This window comes from Trachurus trachurus (assembly GCF_905171665.1).
Source record: "Trachurus trachurus genome assembly, chromosome: 7".
Taxonomy (NCBI): domain Eukaryota; kingdom Metazoa; phylum Chordata; class Actinopteri; order Carangiformes; family Carangidae; genus Trachurus; species Trachurus trachurus.
Genome location: NC_139901.1, coordinates 1163686 through 1179153, shown reverse-complemented (window position 1 = coordinate 1179153; position 15468 = coordinate 1163686). Strand labels below are relative to the sequence as shown.

The window sequence follows — 15468 nt, the reverse complement described above, 5'->3', positions numbered from 1 at the left end:
AGAATCTAAGAAGATTCTTAAGAAGATATTGGTGAATGAGGCCCAATTCTTTTCTCACTAGTCCGTACTAGCTAGACCTAGCTAGTGCTAGTTTCCACACAGAGTAACCCAGTGAGAACAAGCCTCAGCCACACTGACTGTACAGACGCCACTGTCTAAACTCAACTACACACACCAGACAACAACCTGACAACAAAGGATCAATTATTAGTAAATGAGTCTAAAAGGTCCTGCTACATGACCCATCATACCACCGATGCTGGTGCAGATGGGTTTGTGGTGGTGCAGATGTTGTCAGGGTGATGTGGTGCATGTGTCCCTGCATCAGGACAGTGACATCACAACTAGCTGATTGGTTGTCTGGTCACGTGACCTGTGACCTGAGCACTCGTCTTTCACACTGCGTCAGGCTTGAGATTGAGATTGATTTTATTTAATTCATGCTTGCAGTGGAGCCAGGGCTCCACTGAAAAACTGCAGAACTTTACAAAAACATTTAAAAAGAAGCTACATACAAACAAACAAATAATTTCAGAGTTAAAAGAAAATATTTCAGGGCAGTGAGCAAAGACAGTTAGCTATCATTTGTAGCCACTATTGTATAACCTGACTGCAGTGTGCAGGGTTGAGTTTCTTAGCCTGCTTCATGGTTCAAAGGAACGTTGAGGTTGTGAATGTTTTTTTTTGTTTTTTGTTTTTTTTGGGGGGGCTTTTATTGCCTTTATTGATAGTGCAGTTGAGAGAGAGACTGGAAATGGGGAGGCAGAGAGTGGGGGAATGACACGCAGGAAAGGGCCGTCCGACGCGGGACTCGAACTGGGGTCGCCTGCACCGAGGACTGAGCCTCAACATGGGGCGGCAGCTCTACCCAGTGAGCTAAACGCCGCCCCTATTTATTTTTTTTTTAAACAACTTTATTATTGCTTTACAAAATACACAAACAGTGCATAAAACCATATGATGAGCATCATATTAATAACAATTGGATAACAAATAGACATGACAATAAAATAAATACATACATAAATAGAAATAAATAATAGTAAAAAAAAATTAAATTAAATAAAAAAAGGAGAAGAAAAAAGTAAGATACACCAGGGGATATGAGCAATGGAAATTAAATTGAATTAAAGATATTAAAGTGGGAGCACAAATGTATAGTTTTGATAGCTTTCTTGTTATTAGCAGAGGAAACTCCAGTTCTACACCTCCAGTTCTTTCATGAAAACACAAAAAATGGGTTTTACTTTGGTAAATTTACACTTGTGGATATAAAACTTCGCAAGAATTAAAATGAGATTAATTAAAAAATATTCTTTTTCAGCTGGAGCACAGCAGATATTATCTAAAATGAATCCACAAATATCTTGCCACAGTTTACGGGTATATTCACATTTCCAAAACAGATGAATAACAGTCTCAGTATGGGAGTCACAAAAGGCACACTTCACTTCAGATCTAGGTCAACATATTTAAATTTGATAAAGAAGGATTTAACCGGGTAACATCTATGAATCATTTTAAATGACACTTCTTTCACCTTATTAACCACAAAAACATTTTGAGGAAGAGACCAGATTGTTGTGAATGGTTTATTGGTTTGATGATGATGGTGATGATGATGTCACTGCTTCCCCCCTTGGTACCAGTCACTGTGAGGTGAAGGCAGATAGAGATAGAGGACCCCCTCTGTCCTCAGTGGTTTGTCTAACTCCAGCCCCCCCAACCCCCCCACCACCACCTCCTCCTCCTCCTCATGTGCTGCAGCAGCTGTTAGTTCATCCAGGCACACTGAGTGGGTTCAATTATTCAGCTCAGACACATGTATTATTCCACAGCTGGCAGAGGAGGAAGAATGAGTCTTCATCACCAAGGAAATCACCTCAGCTCTGAATTTTCATATTCTCATTGTCTGTGATAACGGTGTAACGATGACTACGCTGGACCACATCAGGTTTCAGGTGTGATTCAGTCCCACCATGTGACCCCTCCTCCTCCTCCTCCTCCTCCTCCTCTCTCTGCAGCCCCCTCCCTGATGTCTCACCGGTTCGTGACGGTGCGGCGCGGCAGCCCGGCAGCGCGCAGCGGGCAGATTCAGCCCGGAGACCAGCTGGATGCGGTGGAGACTCGGCCGGTCGGAGGTCTACAGCACCGAGACCTGGCCCAGATCCTGAGGAGGGCCGGGAACACCCTGAGACTGAGCATCACACCCAGACACCGTACGACGGAATTTAAAACAATATCACACATCTGTCCACATCTGCTTTCAGCTCCAAACACCAGAGGAGAAATGAGTCCCATTTTTTTTTTACTTTTTTATTTTTTAACTTTTTTTCTCTCTCCCTCATTTTTGCTTTCACCCTTCTTTCTTGTTCACACTTTATTGAATCATTCCAGCTCAACCTCAGCCCAATCCCAGCACATACTCTTCAATGCTCATAGACAGACACAGATGCACTAGGGCTGGGACGATACGCTTTTCTCCCGATTCGATTCTTCTACGATTTTTTGGATGGCGATTCGATTTAAATTGCGATTCTACGATATTGCAGATTCTCTCGATTTTTAGTCTGCATTTTTAACATTTATCTGCACACAAATACTGTAGGAGCCTATAAATGAACATACTCCATTATAAAGTGAACTTAAACCCTTTTCAAAACCTGTACTCTCTGTATGTAAAAAAGGCGAACAAATGCACATTGCACAATATTTTAAAAAAATTTAAAAAAAAAAGAAAGAGAAAGAAAGAAAGAGAAAAAATCGATTTTTGAAAAAAAAAATCGATTTATACATCGTCAAAAAAGATATTGCGATATTTATGTGAATCAATTTTTTCTCCCACCCCTAATATGCACCTTCCACCACAATATATGTACAGCACCGCTAACACCACAGCACTTGTCTTTGTTATTTTGTCTAATTTGTCAATCCTTGTAATAAGTTGTTTTCTATGTCCTTCTCTGTTTGTGTTTGTTCCCTGCCTGTAACTGCAGCACCTAATAAAGAAAAAAAAAGGATTAAGCGCAGGAGGAGAGAGATGGAGGAACAGCCTCTCCTCTTCCTCAAGTGAAGCAGTTTCAGTCACTAAAAACTCCTCTGCTCTCTCCTCCTGCCTCCTCTCTCAGACTCCTCCTCTGTGTCAGAGGGAGCAGACCTGGACATCGACGGCCGACTGATGAAAGGAGCCAGGGGGAGGTCAAAGGTCACTCACATTTCATATATTATATATTCAGCAGTAGCAGTAGTATGTGTAGCCTCTGTAGAACCAGTACCAATCTTGTTCGGGGTCTCTGTTCTTTCAGGATGAGTCCAGGTTCTACAGTGTGGATCTGGAACGAGGTCCTACAGGTTTTGGTTTCTCTCTGAGGGGGGGCAGCGAGTACAACATGGGGCTGTACGTACTGGGACTGATGGACGGGGGGCCAGCCCAACGCAGCAACAAGATACAGGTACGCATGGACACACAACACACACACACACACACACACACACTTTCTGCAGCTGCTTCACAGTAAAAGCTCCAATCATTGAACGTCAGTGGAGGGTTTTTCCTGTAGCTGCTCTCACACAGCAGAGCTCTGATGGCTTCCAAGCGTCCTCACAAGAAGTCGTTAGATTTTTAACCCGACTGACTATCTGTATTTTAGACCAGGAGAGACCAGGAGCAGGACTCAGATCTACTCTATGATATTAAAGGGATGGTTCAACATTTTGGCAAATTGTTCCATTACCATAATCCCTATAGTTCTTGGTCTCCCTCATCAAACTCATCAAATACACAATCCAACAACTCCACACCGCTCTGGTGGACAAGTTGTGACCTGCACATTCACCACGCTATGAGATAGAATGCAACGTTACCAGACAGAGTTGTTTTCGAGGTAAATTCATGCAAAACCGCTGATGCGTTTTCCCGTCGGGGGCAGTTTTTCATCAAGCAGTCTCTGTATTTGCCTGTAAAACAACTCCTGTGCTCTTGTTGGATTGTGTATTTGATGAGTTTGATGAGGCAAACCAAGAAATTCCATGAGCCTCCGTAGTGTAGCTCTGAGCAGCTTGCGGCTCTGCTCCGCCGTTCTATAAACAGCTTGCACCGACAATTAAAGGTAACAAACCTACTGCTATGACTATAGTGATTATGGCAATGGGCCAATTTGCCAAAATGTTGAACTATCCCTTTAAATTGTCTGAGGTAAATGAGTCTCTGGTTCTCAGATTCTCTCACTCTGAACATCAAACATTCATCATCCAGCTGGTTCCACTGCTCTGCTCTATGAGCCTTTAATGTTGCAGTGGACAGCTGTTGGCGCCCCCCACAGGCTGCAGGGTGTCATTAACACCTGAGAGCTCAGGATGGAGATGGGGAGCATTTAAATGAGATGACATTAGGGCACCTCCAGGCCACCATACAGCATCGAATCCAGGACAGGACTCCAACAACAACCAGGAAGTGGGAGGTGGCAGCCAGATTTTAGTTGCAGATGTTGTTGATGGAGGTAAATGAAGGCGTGGCTGTGTCGTCAGGTGTCTGATCAGCTGGTGGAGATCAATGGGGACAGCACATCAGGAATGACTCACAGTCAGGCTGTGGAGCAGATCAGGAGAGGAGGACATCGAATCCACCTTGTCCTCAAGAAGGGCAACGGATACGTGCCCGACTACGGTGAGACCACACACACACACACACACACACCAACACACACACACACACACACACAGATGATGGTCAGCTGTGATCAGACTTGCTTCACCTTCAACCTCCTTCACCACAACAGTGGTTTCTACTTTACTCACAACAGCACAGACGTGAAGTCAGAGCTTAAAGGACAAGTTCATGTTTTAAGAGACAGACGGATGGACACATGAAGACAGAGGCTGTATTCGAAACCGCATACTATACTGCTAGTACGTACTGATTTGGCCAAAACGTAGTATGTAGTATGCAGTATGCGAACAAAAGCAAAATCTGCAGTATGCGAAAAGTTCCCGAATGTCGTACTGATTCGGAAAATATCTCTAGTATGCATCTGACCAGTCTACATCGCGTACTGTATCCCACAATGCAATGCTCCCCTGACGTCCTAACCTATGGTCCTAACCGTAACCAGAGCGTAACCAAAGACGGTAGTGTAGCCGTGTACCGTAACTATAGTTTAATAAAATAAAACTTAATGCAGACTGATCGGTTCATTGTAAAATATTTATTTACTTTTTGTAAATGTGGTGATTTCTGTACGTAACGTTAGGCTCCAGAGCCCCGAGGCAGCGCTGCTTACACACAAGAAGCTTCACTTTACATTCAAACAAACTAATGCTACTGCCACAATTGAGATTTCATCAATGAGACCAACATTTATCTCCTTAAAATAATTTAACCAGCCGGTGGTAAACCTTTAAAAACCTGCGGGTAAGTTAATTATCGACCGTTTTCTCCTCCGGAATGACGTCGTAGTGCTGGCCGGCCGAGCACGTCAGGAGCCGGGCTGCTGCCTCTGTGATGTCCCGGTCGCTGCGGAGCTTCACTTCTCCGAAAAACATCGGAGCAAACTTTTAAACAGCCGTCGTTTGGATAAACTGGCAGTATATTTGGGGTCTTAACAGTTACTTTCTCGCATGAAAAAATATTAAAACTTAATAAAGTTACATAATTACAGCGCTAGAGCGAGAAATAAAACAGCTTTTAGCCTGTTTTACAGCTACTGCTACCGGTTGCCGTGAAATGCATTCTGGGAAACTCGTATACTGCATACTGCGATGATAACGGCGTCGGTCTGCTCAAGTAGCATACTGAATCCTACATTCAGTATGCAGTATACAGCACATATAACGCAGTATGTAGTAGGCAGTACGGTAGTATGCGGTTTCGAAAACAGCCAGAGTGTCACTGTGAACAGAACATGATAACAAGCTTTTACAGTGTAAATCAGTGACATGAAGTCAACTTATTCACAGAATTTTATTTTTTTACTTAAAGGAGTCATCACCCGGAAATTGCATTTTTCCTTGTTAAAACATGTATACTGGTGTTGGACCTCAGTGGAAACTTGCCTGAAAACCTGGGGTTTGAAAGTGGCTGAGTTTTTTGGTTTGGGCTCTTTGTTTAAGCCAGAGTAGCTCATGAGGCTGCACGCCGCAAAATGACCAGATTTTGATTCTGCTCCTACGGTGACGTCACCGTGGAGACTGCTTTCATAAACACACCTCTCTTCCACCACCCCGACTTCCGCCGCGCTGCCTTTACTTATTGTTTTATTTCCCACTGTAGCGTTGTTATTTCGTCACTTTATTAAGTTTTAATATTTTTTCATGCGAGAAAGTAAGGGTTTAGATCCCCAATGTGTTCAGTTTATCCAAATGACGGCTGTTTAGAAGTTTGCTCCGCGTTGGGAGAAGTGAAGCTGCAGCGAGGCAGAGGAGCGGAGACTCGTCAGCAACCCGCCTGCAGCTGCTCGTTAACCGGTCAAACTACGTCGTCATGCCGCCGGAGGAAACGGTCGTTAATGAACTTACCCGCAGGTTTGTAGAGGTTTACCACCGACTGGTTCAATTCTTTTCAGGAGATAAATGTTGGTCTCATTGATGAAATCTAACAATTGTGGCAGTGGTATTAGTTTGTTTGAATGAAAAGTGAAGCTTCACACAGAGCAGCAGCAGCTTTGCCCCGGGGCTCTGTAGCCTACGTACACAAATCACCACATTTGCATCAATAAATACATGTTTTACAATGAACCGATAAAATTTTATTTTGTTTTATGAAGTTATATAATAACATGGTTACGGTACACGACAGAGAGCAGCATAGTATGCGGTTTCCAATACAGCAATGTCTGCATGTAGCCCACTGGGCCAGCCACCATTCCGGCTCTGTCCTTCCTGCGTCCAATCAATGTGCGCCTCATTACATATTAATACAATGAACATGCGGACAAAACCGTCAAAACCTTGCGCTTACTCTCACAAGAGAAAGTTGCGGTATGAAAAAGTGTCAGAACAAGCTCTATGTAAAAAAAATGTTTCCAATAAGTTTTAAGAATTGATTCAAAGCTGGATACGTAAAAAACCAGGTGATGACTCCTTTAAAACGCTGATCATTTAAGTTGAACAATTTCATAACCTGTAATTGTTATTTACACTTAGATATTTTAAAGGGCAGCTTTTTGAGTTCACTGATGAATCACTTCCTGTGTCTGATGAGCTCACAATTAAGCAAAATAAAAGATTTAAAATTTCTATTTGAGAATTTAAAGTAAAACACTCAGACTTCACGGCTCTGGTTTCTCTGGTTTCTGCTCTTCCTGTCTGACTGAACTCTCTGTTTTTACTTCCTCCTACCTTCCTCCTGTACTTCCTGTTGCCTTCATCCTCCTCTTCCTCAGTGGAGCTGTCCAGCCTGTCTCTCTGTATGACCAACTCTAAACAGGGTGAACCCTGTTTCTATGTGATTGGACGCACTGAGAACTCTCGGTTGGTAACTCTCTGCTCTTCTTGTTTCCGTCACTCTCACCCTTTCATCTTCACCCTTTCATCAGCTGCTTTATTTATAAAGCATTATTTCCATGCATGGCCTGGTCCATCACATTTTCAAAATGAAATAAAAGTCATTCTCTGACTAAAAGCATGCTTTAAAGTAAGAGAACTTCATAGAAATGCTGTGGAGCCAAAAGTACATTTGTCATTAAAGCAGAAGTAAGTGATCCGGTGGTTTTGGCTAACTTCCTGTCAGCTGATGGAGTTAGCAGTCCCCAGAGCGATAGATATAATATCGCTCTGGCAGTCCCCGCCCTCGTCCCTACGTCACCACATTCACGCGCATCCCTTGGCTGCACACACAGAGAGGACCGCCCCTTTATGCCGTTCTCTCTCCTCATTGGATAAAGGTTGTAGGATACAAGGAAAGTTTTCTCCTCGGCTTACAGCAGAGCAGAGTGACTGACAGACCCGTGTTTCAGACCAAACACTCTATATAAGTGATTGCTGTCGGAAGATAGAACTATTTAAGACTTATATTAACACAAATATTCCGCTTACTTCTGCTTTAAGTGTAGTGAAGTAAAGTCTGTGGATTTCAAAGTAATTCAAGGATTCAATGAAGTTTATCGTCACTGTATACTTAAATGAATTCAGTCTACCCTCTAAAAAGAAAGCAGCAAGTCAGAGGACTAAAAACTAATTTACACAAGACAAAATAAGACAACAGTAAAACAGTAAATAGAAATATGTTAATACACAGCTCTGGAAAAAATGAAGAGACTACTTTCACAAGTGTTTCTTAAAAGCATCTCTACATGTATGACAGTCATTCTTTTCTTTTCTTTTTTAAATACCAACACAAACACAAACTCATTCTACTTAATGAGACACTGATGAGGTCATCACCTGAACCACATCTGGTTTATAGGAAGATTATAAAAACCACTGCTGGATTAAACATTGACATTATCCCACAAAACGGATTTATAAACTCTTCCTGAGTTAAAATATTCTTGCTGTGTTGTTTAGGAATAAATAACATTCTTTGCATTATTATTATTATTATTATTATTATTCAAGGTCTGAAAAGACTTGATATTTCTGTTATTTAGACTAGTTTAGTCATTAGCCAATAAAAGCTCTAAATGACTATTTTTTTATTTTTAATTTTGGGAGAAATGTTGTCGGTAGTTGACAGAATAAAACAAAAAAAAATAATTTAATTTTACTCAAACACATACCTATAAATAGTAAAACTAGAGACACTGATCATTTTGGGAGTGGTCTCTTAATTTTTTCCAGAGCTGTATATAGAGTGATTATATGCATTCCAAGTGTTGGTTCCAGTTCATTATTAGGGGCCGGGCAGCTGCCAGTACCCTATTGTTTTCCTCCCCTCCTATAGGAGGTGGGCACATGTCCTTGGTGAATCAGGTCCCTATCAGGTCCCTAGTGAATCAGGTCCAGCCAGGTGACCTGAACTTAATGATATCATGGATTATTATGACAGGGATGTAAGAACATAGGAAATGACACTGGTGTTTTCATCACACTCTCATTCACCGACCAGTCTGACAGCGACACTCAGCACATGTTGAGCTGGTGAAGCTGCAGACAGGACGTCCTGTGTCTCTGGCCCAGCTGCTCTCAGTCACTCTCAGCAGATTAGAGTCTGTTGAAAACAGATCAAACCGCAGAGAACAGTTCAGCATTGTTCTCTTCAGAGGGGCTGAAGGGGCCTGAGGGGGCTCCTCGCTGCAGTCACGCTTCACAGAGTGTAAAAGGACGGGAATCGAACCTGTGACTCCAAAGCTTAAGTTTCAGTATCAGAATAATGAATTGATCTCCATGGAACATCTACTGCGACAGTCTCCTGACAGGAGGAAGCTCAGGGCCCAGAGCTCAACTCATGCTGGCCAGCAGCACCTGGTGGACACTGGAGGAACTGCACATTAATCATATTTTCTGTTTGTCTCACACAGGCCCTGAGGAAGGAGCCCTCTCCCCCTCCCCCTCTTCACACACAGAGGAGCAGGATATGGATACAATAACCATGGCAACCGCCTCCTTCAGCCAGCAGAGGAGAGGTGGTGGTGGTACTGGAAGAGGAGGAGGAGGAGGAGAGAAGAGGAGAGAGAGGAGAGAGGGAGAAGCCAAACGAAGAACAGGAGGAGGAGGAGGAGGAGGAGTAGGAGGAGGAGGGTTAGGGCCTCCTGATCTGGACCTGGACCGAGTAGAGGAGGAGGCACGGGAGGAGGACAGGCGGAGGGAAAAGGAGGAGGAGGAAAGGAGCAGGGAAGAGGAAGAGGACAGAAGGCGGGAAGAAGAGGCAAAGGATGAGAGGAGAAGACAGGAGGAAGAGGAGAGGAGGAGAAAAAGTCAGACTGTCAGACCCAAGAAGCAGGACAACCAGAGAGAGCAGGGGAGAAGGAGCCGGAGCTTACCCAGGATCAGTGCTCAAGCCTGGGACACGGCGCTGCCAGAGGAGAGGGTGGAGGAGTCTGAAGGAGGAGCAAGGGAGAGGAGGAGAAGGAGCGAGACAAAGAGCAAGAGGAGGGAGAGAGAGGCCAACAGAGAGGAGGAGAAGGAGAGGGAGGACAGAGACAACAACTCCACCAGCCACGCAAAGCATTCTGGGAGCACAGGTCCACCCCAGAGAGCAGCGTTTTCCTTCCTCATGCCGATGGATGATGATGACGACGAACGCCAGCGCCAGTCTGACAGCGAATCAGCAGCCAGCTTCTCAGAGGTCAGCCTATCAGCTGCCAGCATTGCCACGACGGGATGGAAGGAGGAGTCTTTCTGGAGGAGAGGCGAATCGCCACGGCGACAGGGGAGCACCCCAGGCCCATGGCTGAAACCCAGCCCACAGAGACTGACGCAGGTTCTGAATGGTAGTCGTCTCCGTGGGCAACTAGCAGCTGGGCTCTCTCTCTGATTGGTCAAAAGTAAGGACCATCTCCTTTTTCACATAATACCTTTTTTTTTATTGGCTACTTAAAAGGGCTTTTTTGATTGGCCTGTGGAGAGACAAAACCCTGCCTCTTCCTTTCTTGGATGATAACAGACATTTCTGGTTGGAAGATGAGATGCAAGAAAACAAGGACTTGTTTCTGATTGGCCAGGCGGGTTTTGGGTCCTGTGATTGGCCAGTGACATAACAGCTTCACAGATGAGGAGTTACTCTCATTTTACCCATCATCCCTCAGTGCATCCTGATGTGTTCTCAGCTCTCACTGGGATGAACTCAGACTCTGTGGTGTCATGAAGCTGCTGCACTTTTGACTGGGTTGGATCACTATGGTAACCATAGTAGATCGCCATGGTAACCACAGTCGACCACCATAATAATCACTAGATTCATTATTGTAGTAACTGGGGTACATCACCATAACAACCAGATTCATTTGACTAATCAGATTACTGGAAGAAGTTGAGTCATCATTCCTACTGGAGCCCCACAGGGACAAAACTAGTGAGTTTATAATAAAGTGGTAAAAAAAACAATATATATTTTTATAGGTCAGTAGAATTCTTGATAATTATGTCAGAGAAACAAGAATCATTTCCCAGATGCTCATTAACAGACTTAGTGGCTGCGCTCAGACATGTTTCACTCTTCCTGAACAGGATTCCTCAAGTGCACAGACAGTTTTTACATCACACCTCAAATTAGTTCAAAGGAAGGAGGAAAAATACAAAATAAGCAGAGAAATTATGAATTATGAACTCATCACAGATTCAGAGGCTGTCTTAGTCAGTATATGAACAGGATCAGGTGTTAAACAGGACTTTGCATTTGTAGTGATTGTACTGAAGTGAAATAATTCTTTCTGGTCTCTCTGGTCTTTGAGCTGACAACTTGTGGCAGAGACAGAGTTTTCATGTAAACTGGTTGATGAAGTGGAAGGCTTCATGTGTTTACGTGGTGGGAGTAGAATGAGTGTCTGCACAGCTTCATGCCTCTGATCCCAGAGCAGCTGGAGCCAGGTCCTGCCCTCAGCTGCTGATGGTGATGATGCTGAAGCAGCTGTATGAAGGAGTTCAAACCCAGACCAGTCACTAAGTGAGGTGGGTGTCACATCAGTGAGCCCCCTCCCTCTGTGCAGGCTGAAGCTTCACGACACCACTCATGATCAGGATCACTGAGTCCAGCCCCAGTGAGGTCTGGACACCCAAAGAGAGCTGAACTAAGCAAACACAGGCTCCCTGTCCCCCGGGCCCCCGGGCCCCCGGGCCCCCGGGCCACCAGGCCACCGGGCCCCCGGGCCACGACACCCTCATCATCCTCATCATCCTCATCTGCATCTTTCTAACTTTAAATCGTATGCAAATAACATGTGGACCTTCACCAGGATGAAGGCTGTGTCTGTGATTCTCTGTGTAATCTGAGCATGTGAATATCACTGGAATGATTTTTTATTTTTATAAAACTCAACATGTAAAGGCTCAATGACACTATTATTACTATTATTAATATTATTATTATTAGAGATTAAATAGGACCAGAGATGATCTGAATTGCCTGCTTACTTGTAAAAAAAAGAAAGAAAAAAAACTTACAACAGAGCCATACAAATACACACACACACACACACACACACACACATACATATGTCAGGTCCAGCCGCGGTCCTGTTGGCTTTCATAAACATTGCCATGGCAACACGGTCATCGGGACGGATGACCCGTTTCTATACCAACAGCCACGGTGGAGCAGGAGCGTGCTGCCAACATGGCCGACGACCTGCAGCTCCGGATCATAACAAGTGCCTCATTTTATTTTCAGCCTTCGTCCTGCAAACTGACGCCCGAGGCTGCAGAGACACCACCCACACCACCCACCTGTCCCCCCCGTCCCCACCCCACACCCCCGTCCTCGCCCCCCAGCTGAGCCCCAGTCTGTGCCTCATTGTTTTTCTCTGAGTTGAGGATCAGTTCTTGTCTCAGAGTCAGAGACGAAACAAACAGCATCAATAAAACCAAAACAAGCCTCACGTGGTGTGGACATGTCTCCATCTTGTCTCTGTTGTGCTTCACATTCAGGCTGAAACGAATGACTCTGAATTAACGTTCAAGGAACTAAATCTTTATTTACAAAGCAGCTAACCTTCTTTTCATTATGGATTCACCTGCAGATTGTCTGAGCAGAGATGCAATGAGTCAATGAAGCGTTTTGTTTGATTGACAGAATATTAAATCAGCAGCTATTTTGATAATTGATTCGGTAGTTTTAGTCCTTTATAAAAGCAGGAAGTATCTTGTTGCAGCTTCTGAACTGTCAAGAGCTGATGTTTTCTTGTCTCACATGAGTGTTTTTCTCAGTTTTCTGACATTGTCCTGGATTCAATTAGAAAATCCTCAACTGGTTAATCAATAAAAGTGATCATCAGTTGTAGCATCATATCTGAGACACTTTGAGGGTTGAGACACAGGACATGTCTCCATCTCGTCTCTGTTGTGCTTCACATTCAGGATAAAACTAATGATTCATTGATAAATCTGCTAATTATTCTCTCCAATGATCGACTCAAAAACAAACAAACAAAAAACATTTTTTTAAACCATATTTTGGTTGTCTGAGATGAAACTAAATGGATATTTTTCTGATATTTTATGGATTAATCAAGAAAATATTTGGCAGATTAATCGAACATAAAAGTAATCAGTAGTTGTAGCATCATGAGGACAAGACTCTTCCTCTGCTGTTGAAGAAACATCAGAGACAAAGAAGAAGAGTGAGAATGCAGTTTCCTGTTTGTACGACTGAAATGATTTGTTACATTAACTTCATGTTCATTAAAAGTTTACATTCGTTAACTGTTCATTTCAGCCTCCAGAGATTTAACAGACGTGATGCATGAAAAACCTGATGTCAGACTAGCGTCCTCACATCAAACACACTTTATAGCCAATGCAGGTTATGCAACGTTTAAAAATAAAATATTGGGTCAGTGATATCAATTATTATTACTGTGATTAATTCATTTTAATTTAGACACAGAACTGGTCTGTTTAGATGTTGAGACTCTTCTCCACCAGGAGGCATCTGATTGGTCAAGATCCAAAGTCCAAACATAAGAACCAGGAGCCAGAAGCAGATGGTCTGGACCCCACAGAGTCCTGATCCCAGCCTCATGGACAGAAGGACTGAGGGAGGTTCCCCAAGATGCTGGAACAACTTACCTGACAAGAAGCTGAAGACCTGTGAGCAGGTCTACCAAGGAGAGCTGCAGTTTTTATTCTCTAATAAACTTTGGATGACCTTCACTGAGAAATGTCAATTTAATACCAGCAGATGTTTTAAGATAGCTATCTCAAAAATCCAGTATTTGTTTTAACTTATTTAGGCCCCACCCCCTTCAGAACCAGGTTTTATGATGTATTAGTAAAAATGCTTCACCTCTGAAGGTCTGTATCAGCCAATGATGTGGAAGCATTCGCCAACACAGTTGTGTTTCATCATCATGAGTGTGGGAAAATTGATAACCCTTAATCCTGCTTCATAGTACAGGAGTCAGGTGTGTTGTACTTAACCTTTATGTCTGACGCAGACCTTTTAGTCCGTTTTTGATTTTCACTTTTGCGACATTTCATAGTAAGTACTAAGGGGGTAAAAGTCTGAAATTAATTAAAATTAATTAAAAAATTAATGAAATCAATGGTTTGAATCAATAGAGGAGAAGTGGATAAGAAGATTCATGCAAAAAAAAAAACTGGGAAAAAATTGTAAAATATAACTTTTTTATGGCTTCAAACACGTTGGACATTTTTGTCCAATGTGGCCCTTGTGCCAGTTTGGTTGCGAGAGTCCTGTGGACAAAAAACTACTAACCCCAGGAAATCAATGTGGCTACTCATCAATGACATATCCAAGACTGATCTAATCCCCTCAAACCAAATTCAATTTGCATTCAGTTTCTTCGGAAATAACCCCCTTTTTATGTGCTTTTTTCAGCACTTTTTTTCTCTCCAGGGACTCTATTTTCCGGCATTGAAGGGGTTAAAAGTCTGAAATTAATTAAATCAATGGTTTGGAGGATCAATAGAGGAGAAATGGACAAGAAGATTCATGCAAAAAAAAAAGTAAAAAAAAATGTAAAATATGCCTTTTTTATGTCTTCAAACACGTTGGACTCTTTTGTCCAATGTGGCCCTTGTGCCAGTTTGGTTTATCAAACCACAAAGGTTAACTCACCTGTCTGAGCATCAGGCCCTTTACTTCCACTAAACTTCCCCTGACATTCATAGCCACCGCTCCATCCCTCAGTCTCAGGTAACACTGTGCTCACCTGTCTACAGGTTCAGACAGGGTGTGTTTGATTTGTCTTCCAGAGCGTGCCAGCATGCCAGGGAGTAAATCAGGCTACAGAGGTGGTGGTGTGTTCACTGACGAGAGGATTTTGAGCTTTTTCTACTTCATGCTGTGTAATCTGTGTTACTTCTGTTCTGCTGTTTCTGACCAGAAACAAGACAAGATGTGCTGGTGATAGTACAGTAAATGACCACACAACACATCTTTATAAAAACTCTTTATAATAGTATCAACAGTTATATATCCGTGCTCCAGGAGCCAGGAGCAGGTGGTCTGGACCCCACAGAGTCCTGATCCCAGCCTCATGGACAGAAGGACTGAGGGAGGTTCCCCAAGATGCTGGAACAACTTACCTGACAAGAACCTGAAGACCTGTGAGCAGGTCTACCAAGGAGAGCTGCAGTTTTTATTCTCTAATAAACTTTGGATGACCTTCACTGAGAAATGTCAATTTAATACCAGCAGATGTTTTAAGATAGCTATCTCAAAAATCCAGTATTTGTTTGAACTTATTTAGGCCCCACCCCCTTCAGAACCAGGTTTTATGATGTATTACTGTAGTAAAAATGCTTCACCTCTGAAGGTCTGTATCAGCCAATGATGTGGAAGCATTCGCCAACACAGTTGTGTTTCATCATCATGAGTGTGGGAAAATTGATAACCCTTAATCCTGCTTCATA

General features: G+C 43.2%; 1 protein-coding gene across 4 annotated transcripts in view; it reads left to right on the top strand.

Annotated features, from left to right (window-relative positions):
- Positions 1 to 12470, top strand: part of magixa (MAGI family member, X-linked a) — an 80257-nt gene extending 67787 nt beyond the window's left edge. For all 4 annotated transcript variants that reach the window (XM_083976000.1, XM_083976001.1, XM_083976002.1 and 1 more), the window contains exons 17-21: positions 2025 to 2219; positions 3129 to 3205; positions 3306 to 3452; positions 4528 to 4666; positions 9456 to 12470. In XM_083976000.1, the coding sequence (XP_083832126.1) occupies positions 2025 to 2219; positions 3129 to 3205; positions 3306 to 3452; positions 4528 to 4666; positions 9456 to 10411 (1514 nt within the window). In that variant the 3' untranslated portion in view covers positions 10412 to 12470. The remainder of the gene's footprint in view (positions 1 to 2024; positions 2220 to 3128; positions 3206 to 3305; positions 3453 to 4527; positions 4667 to 9455) is intronic.
- Positions 12471 to 15468: the final 2998 nt, after the last annotated feature.